This window comes from Osmerus mordax, chromosome 8 (assembly GCF_038355195.1).
Source record: "Osmerus mordax isolate fOsmMor3 chromosome 8, fOsmMor3.pri, whole genome shotgun sequence".
NCBI lineage: Eukaryota > Metazoa > Chordata > Actinopteri > Osmeriformes > Osmeridae > Osmerus > Osmerus mordax.
Genome location: NC_090057.1, coordinates 12,611,734 through 12,630,085, shown reverse-complemented (window position 1 = coordinate 12,630,085; position 18,352 = coordinate 12,611,734). Strand labels below are relative to the sequence as shown.

The 18,352-nt window shown below is 41.9% G+C and overlaps 1 protein-coding gene across 1 annotated transcript in view; it reads left to right on the top strand.

Moving 5' to 3' along the window:
• The window catches only part of LOC136947298 (steroid hormone receptor ERR2-like), a 30,566-nt gene extending 20,879 nt beyond the window's left edge, over nt 1–9,687 (top strand). Inside the window, exons 6-7 of the mRNA XM_067241283.1 lie at nt 5,392–5,661; nt 8,613–9,687. Coding sequence (XP_067097384.1) covers nt 5,392–5,661; nt 8,613–8,857 — 515 coding nt within the window. The 3' untranslated portion in view covers nt 8,858–9,687. The remainder of the gene's footprint in view (nt 1–5,391; nt 5,662–8,612) is intronic.
• The last annotated feature ends 8,665 nt before the right edge of the window (nt 9,688–18,352 follow it).

Below are 18,352 nucleotides of genomic sequence, written 5' to 3'. Positions count from 1 at the left end.
TCAGTCTCTCTCTCTCTGTCTCTCTCTCACACACACACACTTTTGTCTGTAAAATACACACGAATCGCTCTACACTCCATATGCAAACACGCTCACTCACACATGCACGTACACGCACTTACACACACGCACACTCTCACACAGGATAATTAACATCTGCTACTCATCTGCACCTAGGGGAGCACCAGTCCCATATTCAAAAAATCGAATCAATCGAGAGCAGCTGAAACCTTTGATTTGACTGTGTGGGATGGGGGGTTGGGGTTGAGGTGGAGGAGGGGGTGCCACCCCTATGTCAATGTATTCCATTTCAATCCAGAGTTTAAAAAAAGGCAATCCTCTTACATACTTAAGAAGACTACACAGGGCTTGTGCAGTAAAATTGATTTATTTAGGGAAATACTCATGGACTTGTCTCCTCCCGTTGACTCCTGCTTAAATAGGACTTGTTATGCAAGTTGCTTAGATCTCTTACACTCTCATCTCTTTGAAAGAAGAACCCCTTGATTTGAAAGACATTTTACTAGGGTGTTTTTATTCAACACCAAAAGCACACTCAACACAAGTGGTGGTAGATGAAGAATGACAGAATAGAATAGAATTGCATTTAATGTACATTGCCCGTAAATATGACCATTTCGTTTATTTCTCCCTTTATCCCAGCTGTGGAATACCCACCAGCATGCATTTCATTCCCTATCCGTGGCTGGCTCTCTTGCTCTCCGGTCTACCTTGAGCACAGGGTTACCCCTAAGGGTTGAACCTGGGTCAGATTATCCATGACGCCCTAATTAATACAGTTCAGAGTGGGTGAGGGTGAGCTGACCCCAGACCTGTGCTTAACTCCAGTGGGTTCATGATGCAGGGACGCAGGGGAGGTGTGGAGTCTGATTAGGAGATTAGTCCGTCGAGGGCCCTGGGAGCGTGTGAGGCAGGGTTGCTGCATCAGCACCAAGGGAGTTTACAGCAGGGACAGACTTACTCTCAGAGAAAGAGAGAGAGAGACAGAGAAAGCGAGAGAGAGAGAAATAAAGGGAGAACCACTGACCCAAATGCCCATTTCCCACACTGACCTGCTTCTTGTCATGGATCTTGAGGATAAAGGACATGTGACTTAGCTAATGCTTCCTGGTCTCTTTAGGGTAAAGGTCCTGAGAGAACGTTGTGTTTCTAGATATCACAGCAATACATCTCACTGTCTGTATAGTTTCCCTCTTCTGAGTAAAAAAACGAAAAATACCCAAAGTAACATGGACCTGCTGTAAAGTTTATGACGATGTGACTATGAAGCAAAGGTACCACAATCCGCTGTAGTCTGATAGTCCACATCACACACAGGAAGTTGGATGGATAGAGATTTCTATTTTGAATAATCTACTTGAAGTATACCCAACAATCCATCCGCTTCACCACAAGCGATTCCAACAAGACCTGACGAGCGGAGAACAGAACCATTAAAAGTGGGATGTGACACTCTGGGGACGTTTTAACCGGGGACACGGGGGCAAAGTGTCACAATGTGACGATTAAGACAAAAGGGGGTCCCTGCACTTAAACAGTCCTCTCCCCCCATTACACTCAATAGCCCACAGCACAAAATGACTTTAACGATGAGCTAATAAGTGTCATTAAAGCAGATCGGTCCATTATGAGAAGGGACAGCAGTACTCTCAGCATTGCTCTTCCTCGTCACTCCCAAACTATTGGATGAAGACGGGAGGAAAATATGCAGTGTGTGATGTGCTGGTCAATCTATACTTTCTGTTGCCATTTTTAGACGCCTTGCCAGCCCTTTTCTGTTGCTAAAAACATTGAAGTCATTCCAAGCACCCACTGCAATGTCTGACCATTGTAATAAATTAAAACTTTACTGCAAAATATTGTATTTTCCATTACTTTTGTTGGTCCTAGATTGTAGAAAATCTCACCGTCTTATCTTACATTGCCTCATAACTGTAGTCGTTTTTTTCTACATGGAATTAATGGATACACGATACTGGTCTGGTTCTCAGTATCTGACTGTTGAGAGGCTGGCATGACTGCATGTGACTAACAAAAGCCTCGGGTCAGCTTGTTCATGTGGAGTGCTGTAACTCACTGCCACCCCACCATTGATTTGGTGCTACACATACACACGCTGTCATGAAAATGAGAGAGGAATCATTGCAGGCCTGCCACAGGGTCAGAGGTGGACACTCATTTGTGCAGCTGCATGCGTGCCTCCTGCTTTTACACACAGACACGGACGCCCGTACACGCATACACAAATCTTGTTGGCCCGTGTGCAAGTGGAAAGGGCAACATGTGCACCCGCCTTGTACATGCACCTACCCGAACCCCCTCGCCGCAAATACATACACACACACACACACGTTCAGACGTGTATTTAAACATGAACCTGCAGCGCAACTTTGAAATTATCTAACAAGATATCAAATAATCGGTTTGAATTATCTATCCCTTCAGCCTTCCCTACCCCCCCCCCCCCCCTCCTCTTTCTCTTTCTCCTGTCTGTCTGTTCTCTCTCTTCAGTCATGTGGGCCCTCTAGTCTCATTATTACCTCTGTCGTTTTATTAGACCCATTAGGGCCCTTAGGAGGCCTGTAATGATACTAAATGAATAGAGTGAACTACTGCTGTCTGCTTTAGACCCAGAGCTATGACAGCTTCAAGCTTCACTGCCGGCCAGTCTGTCACAGACTGTGATACTGAGTGTATCACACAGGCCAATTCTCATGATATGCTTTTCGGCCATTTTTTCCTGCCATTTAAATACAATGCACTCATACTTTTAAATAATTTAGTTTTTTATATATATCGTGTTTGCTACTACAAATCAAACCAGCAGAAACGTGTTTGTATTTCATATGCTGCAAGTAAATGTATTGTAATGTCTGGGGCAAACAATATATTACCATAATGTGGTGCTTTGCTTTTACTTGAATAGAATATTGTATCTGCCAATATTGCTATGCAGTATATCTGGTGTGCTGACTTACTTACAGTAGGCTGCAGGTCCTCCATGATGCTCTTTGTCAGGGAGAGAAAATGTCAGGGGTAGATATAGACATTCTGCTGCCACTTGCTCGATATTGTGTCATGTTTGGTCAAACGGCAGTAAATCAGTGGGGTGAAATATTGATATTTCATCAGGGTGAGTCCCCCTTCGGAGCTTCACTTAACTCAGCCACCTCCGAGCGCCGCACCTGGAGCAGCGAGCGACCCCGGGGAGCCAGGAAGTCACTCCATCACTTCAGTAAATTGAGTGGAAAAAGGGGGGTAGACTCGGCAAAGACAGAGAGATAAGAAGGAGAGAGTGGAGGCTGTGGAGCTAGTTTTTTCTCGGCCCCCCCCAAAATTAAGTGTTGGATCAACTTGGATTAGAAGCTACTTTGTTCATTTGTTTGTTTTTTTCAATACTAAACGTTCTGGAGGTATCAATGAATATCTCGAATTCAACTTAAAACATTGTCGGTTATTATTACAGAATAAAATGATAAAAACAATATATATATAGCACACTTTGTTTTACACCACTGAGAATTCCAGCACTCTTAATATGAAAAAGAATCAAACATAATTTTAGCAGTAATTCATGTTTGGTCATTATTTGTACATTCAATGATCTATCTTATGTGTGAGCCACCTCTTCAATCAAATCCTCCAGTTTATGTAGAGGGAATAGAGGGAATTCCTCTATTTTACTGAAGATCGTAGCCAGGAGAGAAAGATAAATATTTGATCAGAATGACGAAAAAACTTTTTGAAACATTTAGAAAAAGTAGGTATTTGTTTATATTACAGCTTTGACACCACAACAGTAAATGCATTTCATGCAGTTCAATTGAATTCACTTCACGTATCCGGAAGTTAATTCAAGTGTTCAGGTGTATAGTAAAAGTAGAGTAGCTAAATAATAGCGAGATACCTTGTCACTGTAAATATGAAATACATAAATACACATATATATAAAATACACATATTAAAACTAGTTTCAGCAACAGAAAAATGTGTTTTCCTATCAAACTCTCATTAAGTAAGGATCAATCTGTCTGATACAGTATATTCATCCCCCTCTCTAAACCTCTCAACTCTGCCACCTCCTCCTGAATGTGTTCCGGACGTCCTCCATCAGCGTACCGTGTGTCAGACCAGGCGCCTTCATCGATTCGCCCCTCACATTCGGCGTGCTGATTACAATCTACCAATCAATGGAACCCCCGCACTCTCTTTCTTTCCCTCTCTCTCTCTCCCCCCCCCCAACTTGCTTGATAAGAACCTTTGAGGTGGAGCTTTTCCTAGCCACACTGCCCCCAGGTCCCGATCTCACCTCTTTAGGTTTGTATAGTGCAAGAGGTGGGTTCAAGGACCTGGTCAATAGTGCAATCAACCCCTATTCAACATAAGGAAGTGCACGGTATTGTGGGGGCCAGGATTCTTTCAGTGGCCTGTCTGTTTGATGTGGTGGAAATGTTGAGGATGGAGATAGTCTCTGCTTGTGCTTCCAATCAAGGTTGTTAATGGGTTTCACTCTCAATGAGATGGAAGGCTATTGTTATTTGGAGCAGTTTGCTTTTAGGTATACGTTGTATTGCTTGGTTACAAAAACAGCATGCTATGGAGTTGAGACTGTTTTTGTTTGTTATTTGTGGTGTGTTAGCTTTCCGTTTTAATCAAGTGACTTTTGTTTAGTTGCCGGGAAATGTCACTATTGCAATCAAAAGCATGATGTAGGTTGCTTAATTTTAATGTTCAAGACATGAATGTTCAAGTCAGCTTTGGGTGTTGCACTGCCTTTCTGTTTTTGACACAGGCTTTGAAATTTGGTAAAAAGATGCCACTTGACTTCAGTTTTATTGTAGCTGGAGTGCAGCCTCGGTCAGTACTCATGTAGTTGTTTCTGGGCCGCGAGGCAAAGAAAGCCAACAGGACTGAGTGGGGCCCCTCGGTGACGATTGAGGGTTAAAGCGGCATGGAGTCGCGTTTCAAAGGCCTTAACCCTCTGCTGATTTATGTCCTTCCCATAAGCCGCCTTGCGGAGGGGACGGCCTTTGTTTCAAGTGGGCTCTTCTGGGGGCATTCATAAATACACACACACGTACACACGAACGGCCCTAAAACACATATGGGCCAGTGAGACCACAGACCTGACTGGGTAGTGGGGTCACTGTGTTGAAGTTTGAGTGCAGGAAGGAGCCCTCCATTGAGAGAGAGTTAGAATGATGACAAATAGATGAATTGTGTATTCAGAATTGGCGATACACAAGATTCCACCAATAAAAAATGGTGTATAAACCAATAACATGCTTATTCTAACACAAACCATGACCAAAACCACCCCAAAAAATCTAAACAACCAGTAACAAACCATCCATTTTCTCGCCCCTGTAGGCTTCTCCACGCTTTCACTGGGAGACCAGATGAGTCTACTCCAGAGCGCCTGGATGGAGATCCTGGTGCTGAGCATCGTGTTCCGCTCGCTGCCCTACGAGGACGAGCTGGTGTACGCGGAGGACTACGTGGTGGACGAGGAGCACGCGCGCCTCACCGCCCTGCTGGACCTGCACGTGGCCATCCTACCGCTGGTGCGCCGCTACAAGAAGCTCCGCGTGGAGAAGGAGGAGTTCGTCACCCTCAAGGCCATCGCCCTCGCCAACTCGGGTATGCTTTGCTTTTTAGGAACTTGGTAAAGGCTCGCTGTTTCTTGATTGAAGTCTAACAATCAAAATACATGTACGTCTTGAGATCGTTTTCTATTTTTGGTTTACATTTTCTTTTTTTTAAGCATTTTGACAATATTATGACAGGAGATGACGACCTTATAATAGTCAAAAGTATATCCATCCTGTTCATGAAGTATTAACGGATATAAATACATGTATATTATTTGTTATTAGTTCATTAATGAGGCATACATGGCGGGAACAGTAACCCTGAGCTTGACAGTAAAGTACATCTGTATGGAAAATCTCAAGTAAATCTAGATACTTGACACGTAATTAAAACAAACAAAGAAATAAAACAAAAAAAATGTCAGCTGCTTTTCTATCTCGGACGGCGATCACCTCCACAATGAAGGGTGTGTGATAAGAGAGGACAAAGGGGTCAGGAACATGGCTATTTAATTAAATACCCCAATAGTGTGTGTGTGTGTTGTATGTGTAAACGCCGTGTGTGTACCTGTGTACAAACACCCAAGCCTTGTGTGTACTGTGTGTGTGTGTGCGTGTGTGTGTGTGTACATGTGCGCGTGTATGTTTATGTGTGCATGCGTGTGTCTGTGCAATTGTCACTTTGCTCCCGCTCTCTCTCCATCTCCATGACAGTAGCTGCCAGGGCTCCACAGCCAAGGGAGATATATTTAGCATTTCATTAGGAAAACAGGGGCTGTCAATAAAATGTGTTAAGTGGAGTGGAATGAGTGTCGGGGAGCGACGGGCCTCGTTTGTTCTGATGTGAAGATGCGGCACTCGTATCGACAGTTTGCTTTTCACGAGGCAGGCCCTGTCCCCCCTACTAATCAATGCCTGTTTGGAGTCCTTTTTTCCCCTTTCCGTTGCCTGACTGAGAAATGAAAAATGCTGAGCAGAGAGCTTTGGGTCAACAGATGACAAACCCTCAACGGGAGCAGGAGGGGGTGGAGGGGTGGGTGGACAGAGAGGACGCTGAAAGAAGGCTGGGGGGGGCAAAAGAAGAGAGGGGCAGGTTTTCGGGAGGGCAAGGGGGTCGACCTTATTGCATTTGAACCGTCTCAGGGAGATTGGACTCTTGGGGTTCTGTGGGTGTGACAGCTGTGGAAATTCATGGCTTCATTGATTTAGTAATTAGCGGTGTATCGACAGGATTGACGCCAGGCTGCTGACGGATTACATAGAAATTGTTTCTTCAAAGTTAGTTTCGCATTCCGCCCCCTAACCCACTGTCATGCGAGCGCACACACACACACACCTAACAAGCACACACCACTGTGCGTACTCATGAGAGCACCCGAGAACACCGAGATGCACACACACGTGCACACACACACACTCTGAAGAGTAGGATCAGATCGGCATTACCATGAAGGCTTCAAATGAAGACTCCTGAAACACATGTGCGGTCCACATAGCCTACTTAATTTCCCAAGATAGAAACGCAATTTACACAGAAGGCAACTGGTAAAAGAGACTTAATCAGTCAGTTAGGAACATAATTAGCCTTGTACTTTCCTTTTTACTGCCTCATTTACTCGCTCTTACACGGTGCCTCACTGGAACTATTTCTTAACAAATGGTAGAGCCATTCTTCTTTATACAGCGGCCTCCTTCTTCTGTCACTGGTCACATATATTTAACTCATAATGATCTATGAGTAAGATTCAATGAATGTATCTGAAAAAAAACATGTGTATCACTGCTACTTATTCATGTGTGTAAAACAGGTGTGGTACACTTTGGTGTGTGTTCTATTTTCACTTCGATTTTCTTCCTGGCTCAAATTTCCACAAGTGGTATACAAAAAACACACGCATGTTATTGCTTCCAAGTCAGGAAAATGTAACTGACTTTTGAGAGAATTGCAAGACCATTGATAGCAGATTCGATTCATCGAACATGCATGTCTGTAAGTTAAAACAGTCAGGTACATGTCATTCAAATTGGTTTTGTTTTATATACTCACTACTAGTGTACAACCTTGTCCATAACCGGACATCAAAGCTCACAATGTAAAGCCCGTTCATCTTTACAACTAAAGCTGACGTTACCAAATAAAATACTGTGCATTGACAGAAGATGATAAGTTTGTCCATTTTGATATCTCCTTTGGTGGACAATTACATATTTTATTTTAGGTTTAAACTACTTACAGTGTAGAGCTTCTTTTCCTGGTTTTATAGAGCGTGTTACTGGTTTTATTTTCAGAGCCTATACATAAGGGGACCGACTGCTCTTTCTTATGGAAATTAAGGCCATCTGCCACTATCATTCAGTTGAACGATATGCTAGTAATGCAGCCATCTGAATTCATTAACGGGAAAATACATACACTATATGGTCCAGGATACCAAAAGAAATAATTATTTTCCCTATCCACATTTTTTATACGATCTTACCTCTCTCTCTCTCTCTCTCTCTCTCTCTCTCTCTCTCTCTCTCTCTCTCTCTCTCTCTCTCTCTCTCTCTCTCTCTCTCTCTCTCTCTCTCTCTAGAGAGCCCAAGTCATGTGCAGGCATTTATTTAAGGCTAGTGATTAAGCACTAACAAGAAAAAGGCTCTCTCCAAAATTGGATGTTTGCTAAAAGTGAGCTGTTGAATTTTAAGTAGGCAGAAATGATAGCCAAACGGTGAGCTCCAGTTTCAGGTTACTTTTGTTTTTAAATCCATTGAACTGTAAACAGTTTGACTTTTTTGACCCCCATAAGAATACCCTTTGGCGGTGTGTTGCATGAAAAAAAAATCGAACAAACGTCACTTACTTAGAACTGTTTATGATACAAAATTATAAATACATATGTAAAACGCCTATTTCCAAATTGCAACAACTGCACTACTAAATGGATTGCAAATGTGAAATGGTTATTTTGCTTTCCGTCCTTCATTCTCTTGCCCCCTCTGTTCCTCCCTCTTCTCCAGACTCCATGCATATAGAGGATGTGGAGGCCGTTCAGAGGCTCCAGGACTCTCTCCATGAGGCCCTGCAGGACCTGGAGGGTTCCCAACATGCAGAGGACCCACGACGGGCCGGCAAGCTGCTCATGACCCTGCCCCTGCTCCGGCAAACCGCCGCCAAAGCTGTGCAGCACTTCTACAGCATCAAGGTGCAGGGAAAAGTGCCTATGCACAAACTCTTCTTGGAAATGCTCGAGGCCAAGGCTTGATGCTCGGACATGTATCTGACGGACAGCCGCGTCGTCCAATGAGTGAAGAGACAGCCCCCATGAAGACGTGAGAGCAATAGCATGAAGTTGTTTTTGTCGAGGCAAAAGTGAAGAGATTACCAGAAAAGAAAATTAAACAGAAAATTCAAACCGATTTTAAGGGTGAACATATATATAAATAAATATTGCTCGGATTGATATAGGACATCAACATGTATATAAAGATGCTGTGTACAGAAATTGGCACTCTGGGTCTTGTCATAGGCTATAGAGACCCTTTACTCTATATCACCCGAAGCTTCTGTGACTTTTTCTTTTCTTCTTGAAACTGAAGTGTGAATACTCGTTCTGATAAACTGTATGGCTATATGGCCAGTCATGTGTTTTTTTTTCTTTATTATCTTACTTTCTAATTGCAGTTGTGATGCATTAGAGGCACCCTCTGGTATTATATATAAACTGTATATGTGTACTGTATTGTGTCAAATTGCACTGTATGGGTGTGGGAATGATTTGGTAGACATATTCTTATATTTGTCGTCAACATCAAACACCGAGTCATCTGTAATAGGGATGTTATATTCTGAACACAAACACATTTACCTCCTTGTAGCTTCATTAACTCAACAGTTTTAAGTCAAGCCTGGTGCTTCATGGTGGTACACAAGTGTAGAGAATTGAACAAAGACTTTGCACTGAGCATCTGGTTTCTGGTTAACATTGTGGCAATAATGGGTACAGTATAGAACTGTAGTGTGTTTTATCTAGTTGTGTCTTTTACTGCTTGTAGAGACTAACACCTAAGCTCTCTGTGTGTGTGTGTGTGTGTGTGTGTGTGTGTGTGTGTGTTTGTGTGTGTGCAGGGGGTCGTTTGTGTGCGTGTGTGTGTACGGGGGTGTTTTTTGTGCATGTGTGTGTGTGTGTGTGTATGTGTGTGTGTTTGCTTGTGTGTGCGTGCATGCGTGCGTGCATGCGTGCGTGCATGTGTACATCTCTGTGAACACTGAAATTTTCAACACTGACTGTGGTGCAAAGAATAACTTAATAAACTGCATAATCTATTCCTTATTTTAAAGTACAGATGTAGAAGATTTCGGCACATTTCTGAGAATATACAGTATGTCTCTAAAATACTAAAGATGGACTAAAAATATATATTCAAAAAATATTCAAAGATGCAGCCAAAATACCGTGGTAATAATTATTCCCATATTTACCCAAAAAGGTGTATATTTAAATGGTGTAATCCTAAATTAGTAAAGGTATGCAGAACATAGTGTCATTCAAACAAGACTCGATAACGTAACATTAATGTAACGCAACACACATTTGACCAAAATGCCCAGATATAAGTAAATAATGCAGATGTAACTTTTTTGATATTTTAGAACACTGCATACATAGACACATTCAATGTTCAGGAATATTACAATTAAACTTACCAAATAGCCTAAGATGGTGCATAACCTCAATACACTTTTTTCCACCAATAATTTTTTCAGTAATTTTATATGTGATATGTAGCATTACAAAATTATTCAAAACTTTGACTTATATCAAAAAGTAATGGGTGGATAGTACAAAGTTTGGTAATGTTAGTTTACATGAATATCCTATATATTTCTGTAACTACACAGTAATGTGTTTGTATCTACACAGAAATACTAGTAAAACATATTGTAAAACCCAAAGATGTTCACCCTGTTGTCGTGTGAAATGACCTTTGTTCATTGTCATTAAAATTCTTAGATAAAGACAGTTCAATAAATTTACTTACCTGAAAAGAAAAACATGAGAATGCAGAGCTAATTTGCGAACACCATATAAAATCAATAACTCTGAAGCTCAAATGTGCCATTTTGTTTTTACCATTGTACAACCAAAGGAGATTGTAGGTAAGCTAATATAAGGGCTGGCAGCTAAGCTACCCTAAAGCAAAGCATATACCTCAACTCAGAGACTACTCTCTGGAGTAGACCAAAACCACCACTGACTTGCAGTAATGTAATGCGTAGCTAATTAAAGCTCAATACAATAGAGACTTACATTCCCAAGATGCACTCCAGCTTCCCTCCTTGAAGGTGCAATGATCAAATTCATCTTTGCATAGACTAAAATATTGGCTCTCCTCTACACCGAACCGCAACTTGGCCTACGATTGTAATTACAACTCCCATTCAGTGTTTTACAGCATGTTGTTAGTGATGAACCCTTCCACAGTATTATGATAGCAGCCACATTGTGCCACTTGTTCATGTTTATTCATAGTTGGGAGGATTTGTCAGTTATTTTCTGCTTTCACAGATTATTATCATAATCACACGATATCTGTCGGTAATATTTTTTTTCCAATCAGCATTAGGGTTGATTGGATGCCCACATCTAATCAGTAGTATCGTTGTCTATCCAGTCCCAAAAAAGGACATCAATGATTTACCATGAATCCTGCTTTCGGATCACTTCCCAAACCCTAATAACTTACAATTAATGAAAGAATTCAATAGAATGTGTTCAATGCGCATGCTTAGCTTGTGTCCTTCTGGCTCCAAAAAGTCCAATGTGCTTGATAGACTGAGGTCTGTACTGTTTGAAATGACAGCCACAAAAAGGGATTTTCCTAGTTTTAGCACTATTCCCACCTCTTCATACTACGAAGGGCAATTCAAGATAATTATTGACCCCTTGTTTCAAACTAACGTAGAAAAATAAAAGAGAAAATGCTTAATTTATTTTAAGAGGCTAAAGTGGTATATATCCAATTAATTCTAATTGTCTTGTAAGATCAAATTCTCAACAGAAATGGAGCAATTAAATTTCTGCATTGGCTCCACCTTGGGGACAGCAGTCAGTTAAGTTGATTTTGGCACAAAGAGTTTAGCTAAACTGCTAATACAATTTCATGGGTGTCTGTAACAGTTTTTGAACAAAGTGATCACTGGGCTATGCAAGGCAAATATGGCCGATTGTCTGTTTGACAAATAATTGGTAGCACTTTCTTTACAGTGTTGTTTGATGAAGCATCAGTAAATGTCAGTTCAAATACATCATCATTTCACTGTATGTTTTGCTATGTACTAGAGTTCCTTTGCATTGCTGTTACTATATTTAGAACTGTAAGAGAGTTTGGTTTGGCCCATGTTTTGCCCTTTGATGTGATTCTTCATTCTGTATTCTACAACCTGAAAGAAGTTAAGAATGGCAGTATTTGCAGGGCCCTGTGAGCACTGATTATGCTAAATGTATGTTACTAACACTTTATTACTTTATGAAAAACTGTACGATAATTACACAAAAGAGCAAGAACAAGAGTCAATATTTATTTAATTTTGTGTAAGAGATTCTCATTATGTGTTTTGAAGACACATCTCCGAGTCTCAGAATGATGGAACGACATCTTGCTCGAGCCTAGAACTTGGCTGAAACAGAACACATAGTGTGCGTTTGTGCGTCTATACCTCAATTCAGATTTTGAAATTACTCGTGGGTGTGGAAGCGGGCTGTGGGGTTCCCCAGAGAGTTGGTGGCACAGAAATGAAGTGACATCACTGACTGCGTATTAAAAAAATGTAGATGAACCGCAATTGGGGGAACACATTCCTCCGGAGAAAGCTGCTTATTCGCTGTTCCATTTGTGGAGTATCTTATCTCCATGCACACTGAGATGACGAGATTTACATAAAACATGGACAAACCACCTAGGCCATTGTGGTCCGCAGTGTATAAGGAAACAGTGAAGGTATACGCACCATAGACATTTGATTACCCTAGAGGTTTGGTCCCCTTAAAAGCAATATGCTAGCAGTTATGATGTATGAATCAAGTTAGAAGGAAAAAGGTTTGGTCAATTTTAATTATCCTACCTGTGAAGAGAATGTAGCACAACTATAAACAAACTGTAGACTACATTCATCTAATGTTTCATATGTTGGCATGAGAAGCTAGAACCAACAGTACCCTATGTGGTTGGCACACATATTGGAAAGTATTCTAGGGCATTTCATGTGTTGAGTTCTGTTGTGTTCATGCATATGGTATTCATGTGTAAATACATGCTGTTTGGAGTGAGTCAGTTCTCCCAATGCACTAAATGTACAGTGACAATAAACTCACATGGTTTATGTAATTTGCATTTTTGTGTGCCCATTTTCAAAATGGAACAACACATCTGTACATTTTATTACTTAAATAGGAAGTTAATAAGAGTTCATTTGATATTGACACACATCACCCTACTTTTACTTCAGCCAAAATGTTTTAGCAGTATAAATATAATTAACAAAGTTTTTGTGCCAATATGATACCAATTAATGAATATTCAATTCAATATCTATTCAATCTTACATGACATGATTTTAACGACTAAAGTGAAGAACATACTACACCTTTAATGCAACTCCATTGTGATAGTTCTGTATGTTATCCTTACAAAACAGAGTTTAAATACACGTCATACACAGTGTTAAAATGCACACAAAAATACCAAACAAACTGTAATATCACTATTTATCGAAGTCATGCATTCACAGATGAAAACGTGTGATGGTTAAAAACCTTGACAACCAAGATTTGGAGGTGTTACAATTTAAATAGCCTATAACAGATTCCATGTTCGTATTATCACCTTGTTAAGAAAGCCTTGACCACAATGATAAAGAAAGTCATTTCCCAGGTCATTTAACCCTGTAGGGAATAGACTGTTGACATGGCTTGGCCTCCACCTCTTACTGAGAATGTAACGTGAAATGAACAATGAAAGGAGTGCACGCGGTCAATTCTGTGTGTGTGTGTGTGTGTGTGTGTGTGTGTGTATGTGTGTCTAGAAGAACAGTGCCTTAGGGGTGTAACGGCATCCTGTGTCCCAACTGTCAGCTGGTTGGCTGTCTACACAGTGTCCTGTTTGACCTTCTGCCAGCAAGAACATGGGTGGAACGCACATCTGACACATTCACTTCCTTTGTGGTGCAGTCCTGTGGAAGTCATTTCATTTAGTAGGCGTTCAGGCTTGGTCAAGACGGTGGGGGGGGGGGGGGGGGGGGGGGGGGGATGGGTGACCAGGCTAAGTTTAATCAACTTGCTTCCAAGCGTTGCCTATCCCTCTTCACAAAATCATCGTTGACATTCTACCAAAAAACGGGGGTTTGTGTGAAGCATGAGTTTAAGGTAAAGATATTAATTCAGCATCAGTGTACCTTGTTGTTGGTTCCGTGGATGAATTGTCCCAACTGCTACCGAATCATGGTTATGTTGTCTGGGGGGCTTAAATCAAGATAGAGAACACCTCCAAAAAGAATGATATGGAAAACAAAAGCATACATATGGCATACAAAAGGAACCCGCTTATTCCAACCAACAGTCTGGATTCTTTCATTGCCACAAATCCAAAGATACACCACCTGTATCTACTGTAGGGAGGGGGCTAAACCAAGAATCAGACCCCCTGACAATCGAAAACCCCACCCCCCACCTCTGTCCAATAAAATTCAGTCTCTGGCCATTTTCTGTTTTGTAAATTGATATACAATACATGCAACAACAGAAAGTCTGGAATATTCATCATGTTTCACCTAAAATTTTAGCTGTACTTCAAATAAAGAAAAGGCTAGATCATAAGTTAAAAGTGCCCAATGGAGGGTAGTTATGCTCGGAGTCTTCTTCTCCTAGACAATGCAACTGGGTGAAAGTGAGTGAAGCACAGAGAAAACCATCAATATGCTCCTTGTGTAAATTGAAGGTCATGATTTATGGCTCCGGGCTAGGGCGTACACATACATGCTGAATCCACGCTTTTCCTCCGCTGGCTCAAGGACAGGTAACGGTGCCTTTCCCTCCTCCCTGTCGCCGAGTCAGTGGCACGCGGTGATGGACAGCCTCAGAGGAAGTCATGTCTGATCGCAATGAGGTGAGCGCCATCTATGGGCTGCTGGAGATACTGTGAGAAAGTATGGCAGGGCAGCTGTGGGTTTTGTCATGGAAAGAAAGTTAGTAAGAAACAAAGAAAGAAATATTCGGCAACATATGCCCAATTTGAGAAATGGACCTCTTTAATTAACAGTGTACAGCATTTGTCTTGACCTCATTTATCAAACGGATCTTGAAGTTACAAGTATTTCTAAACCACAGGACCAAGTCTCAGAACAGCTGTAGGCCTGTTCACAACAGCTGCAAACAGCCCATGACATTGCATGCTTTACTCCTGTAATGCATTGGTAAGTAGCGAGGGAAATAGCCAGAATGGCATCGTCTCCGTTTTCACTCCACCACCCAGTGAGCAGGTGAGAAGTTTATGACAGAGGTCTGGGCAAGGACTTGTAGTCGCTGGTAGTCAACAGGAAATAGGACACATGAAAGAAGGCCACATGAGAGAGACATTGATACAGTTATGCACATTTCTAATAGGTCGCAAATGGAGCAGTAATGGAGCATTCTTCTTGGGTAAAATGTATTTCTTCGGATGATTTATTATGTCTGGGTTCTTATGTTATTATTTAGCTTTTGAAGGTGCCAGACCAAAGAAATTGAGTTTCTAATTAGTATCTTACCTCAGCATCATGCTTTGTTTACCTACTGCTTCTCACCTCTACATCTCTTCAGACAAAATGAGGACTGCGGGGAAGCTTTCAGCGATGTGACACAGTTTTGTTACCAAGCTGTAAAGGTAAGTATCATATTTGCATTTTGGTATGTACATTTGCATGTCTCTCTTCAGACTGCAAAGGCCTGAAGGAGAAGATGCTCCTGTCCCCTGGGGAGGGCTTACTTCTGGACTAAGCCATCTTGGCTCCAGAGTCATTCTGACAGCTGCTAAAATCTCCAGAGATAATGAAAAGGAATGGTGCAAAGATACCGTTAAGGCTCGCTGGTACATTTTAGAGACAAACTGAACATCAACCACTGCTGTGTACAGCTTCTATTTCCCATTGACAGGACTGCTAAGTGCAGCTCAAAACATGACCATTTCACATGACGGGACTAGTGAACTGGACTTCTGTCCTGTACCGGACAACCGCCGAACACTGGACTTCCTGAAGATCACTGAATGTAGGATAACTGATTACATTTACATTTAGTCATTTAGCAGACGCTCTTATCCAGAGCGACTTACAGTAAGTACAGGGACATTCCCCCGAGGCAAGTAGGGTGAAGTGCCTTGCCCAAGGACACAACGTCAGTTGGCATGACCGGGAATCGAACTGGCAACCTTCGGATTACTAGCCCGATTCCCTCACCACTCAGCCACCTGACTCCCTGATGCCGTGCACCATATCTCTTTGCACCCAATCGTTCTTATCTTTATTATGAACTATTTTGTTGGGTAAGACAAGAAAAAGTCAAGCCTTACCCTTTGACAGTTCCATGTCCATCCACCTTCCTCCCCCGGAACAGAGAGTGCCATTGACATAAACTTCACCCCCTCCAACCTCTTGTATTGACAGCCATCTCCAGATATCTGATCTGAAGTGATCCTGCCACACAAGTCAGAGAGCATCAATGATCAAGGCATCCTCATAGGCAGGACCTATTGTCTCTATTTACACGGTCCATCCTCTTTAAACTATGGTATTGATCTTAAGTCTGGGAAGTGGGGGATGGCTGAAGATAGCGGTGGTAGTGGTGGGGGTGGGGTTGGTAAAGAGGGTTTTTCTGAGTGAGTGAACAGGGCGGGGGAAGAGGTTTCCCAAATGTCCATACTGCCAGTGTTCTTGTTTTGCATTTGATCCCTGTCTATGTTTAACATCTCATCTCAAAATAGCACGTGATGAGTTGTTAGTAGCTGCAAACCCTTAGGAGTTTCCTATACCTTGAGAGTGTGCGGTTCCTTTGAGTTTATTGAAGATTCAATCTGCGAAATGTAGCCTACTTGTGGTTAGGCCTTAACGAATATACAGCTATGTAGTGTAGGCCTACTGACATTGATCTTTTGCTCCGCAGAAATCAGATGATTGGATGACTTCGTCAACGGACATTTCCTCCATGTCTACATGCACAACAACAGGTTAGTCTGTCAAGCCAGTTGTCCTTGTGCGCGAAGAAACATTGCTTTCACGTTGAGACAGGTGCTCGGTACCTCCGCAATTACTTTTCAATTAGCACGATGAGCGTTTGTCGTCGCCGTTGCCGTTGTTTTTTTTTACAGCTCGGTGTCTTGGGCCATTAGTGACGGCACTGCCGGAGCGAGGCCGATAAACCATCTGGCCGGTCTCCCGAAAGAGATAGCGCCCATTTAATGGAGTGAAAAAGTAAAAGCAATTAACGTCACATTAACACTGCGCTAATAAGGCCTGCCCACAAGTATGCTGTAGCTACTAGCCTATATGAGCACTGGATGGGACAGATAGTTGCCCAATACAATACACACTTGGCATAGAAATGTCTAAACCCACAGTTAGCATTGACACTCCAGGACTGTTCTAGGACAGTAAATTCAAGACTAAGAAGTTTAAAAGTTAAAGTGGAAACGGAAGGTAAAAATAATAAATACATACTTAATACAGGCTTGAATGTAATACACACACACAACACATATATAAGTAATTAATTAGACCTTAAGTAAAATTATTGTTGTTGTCACATGGTTGTTCATCATTCCCAAACTTGACTTGTATTGCTAATATGTTCATGACCTTTTTCACTTTGAGCTGCATTGAGACTAGTTCACTCCAGAATTAACTTGTGTATCTGTGAACATAGGTCTCCAGAGCTTACTCCAGGTTTTAGTTGCAAGTACACACAATACATGCCCTTTCTGCCTTGAATGGAGCCGGGCTTTATTTAAGCTGGCAGATGTGGCTTAATTGTTGTCTTTGCCACTGCTTAATTATAAAGGCATCAAAGTACTGGCATTGCTGCTCTCTAATTCCACTACGTTCCGCTAATTATGTTGTGTTAATTGGGGTTTTTCTATTATGGCGTCACACTCGTTAACACAGCGGTGACACTGGCCTTGATTGGATAAGAGGTCACAGAGTCACTTATCTTTGATAAAGTTATTGGTTTCTGATGAACATTGCCTCCAATTGGTTAAAGATATATGGGAGACAGACATGGAGACATGCAAAGTGTTATTCAATGGCATCGATGGGTATTATGACAAAGTGATCTGTTATGTGCTGTGAAGTAATTCCCAGGATAACGAGATGTTGCCCTGGATATGACATACTGCCTCCCAGCTAATCTGACTTTGGAGCACGAGAGACCTGCGTTTGGTCACAAACGTTAGCCTGAACACACAACCATGTGCAACAATGCCAGCTGCTCTAAAATGGTCCAGCGTACCTGTGTGTCAAGACATTAAAAGCAATGATTTTATTTCGTCAGATAGACTTACTGTTTTAACATAGTCGTACTTAGATTCAGACAAACCTGGTGACGGAGGGGAGGGGTGCGAGGGGGGGGGGAGGGGGTAGGGGGGGGGTGCGTAGTGGAAGTGTATTTCATTATATCCCAAACTTTTTTTATCAGGGGAGGAATGGTTGTCACTGGTTGGACCAGTGAGTC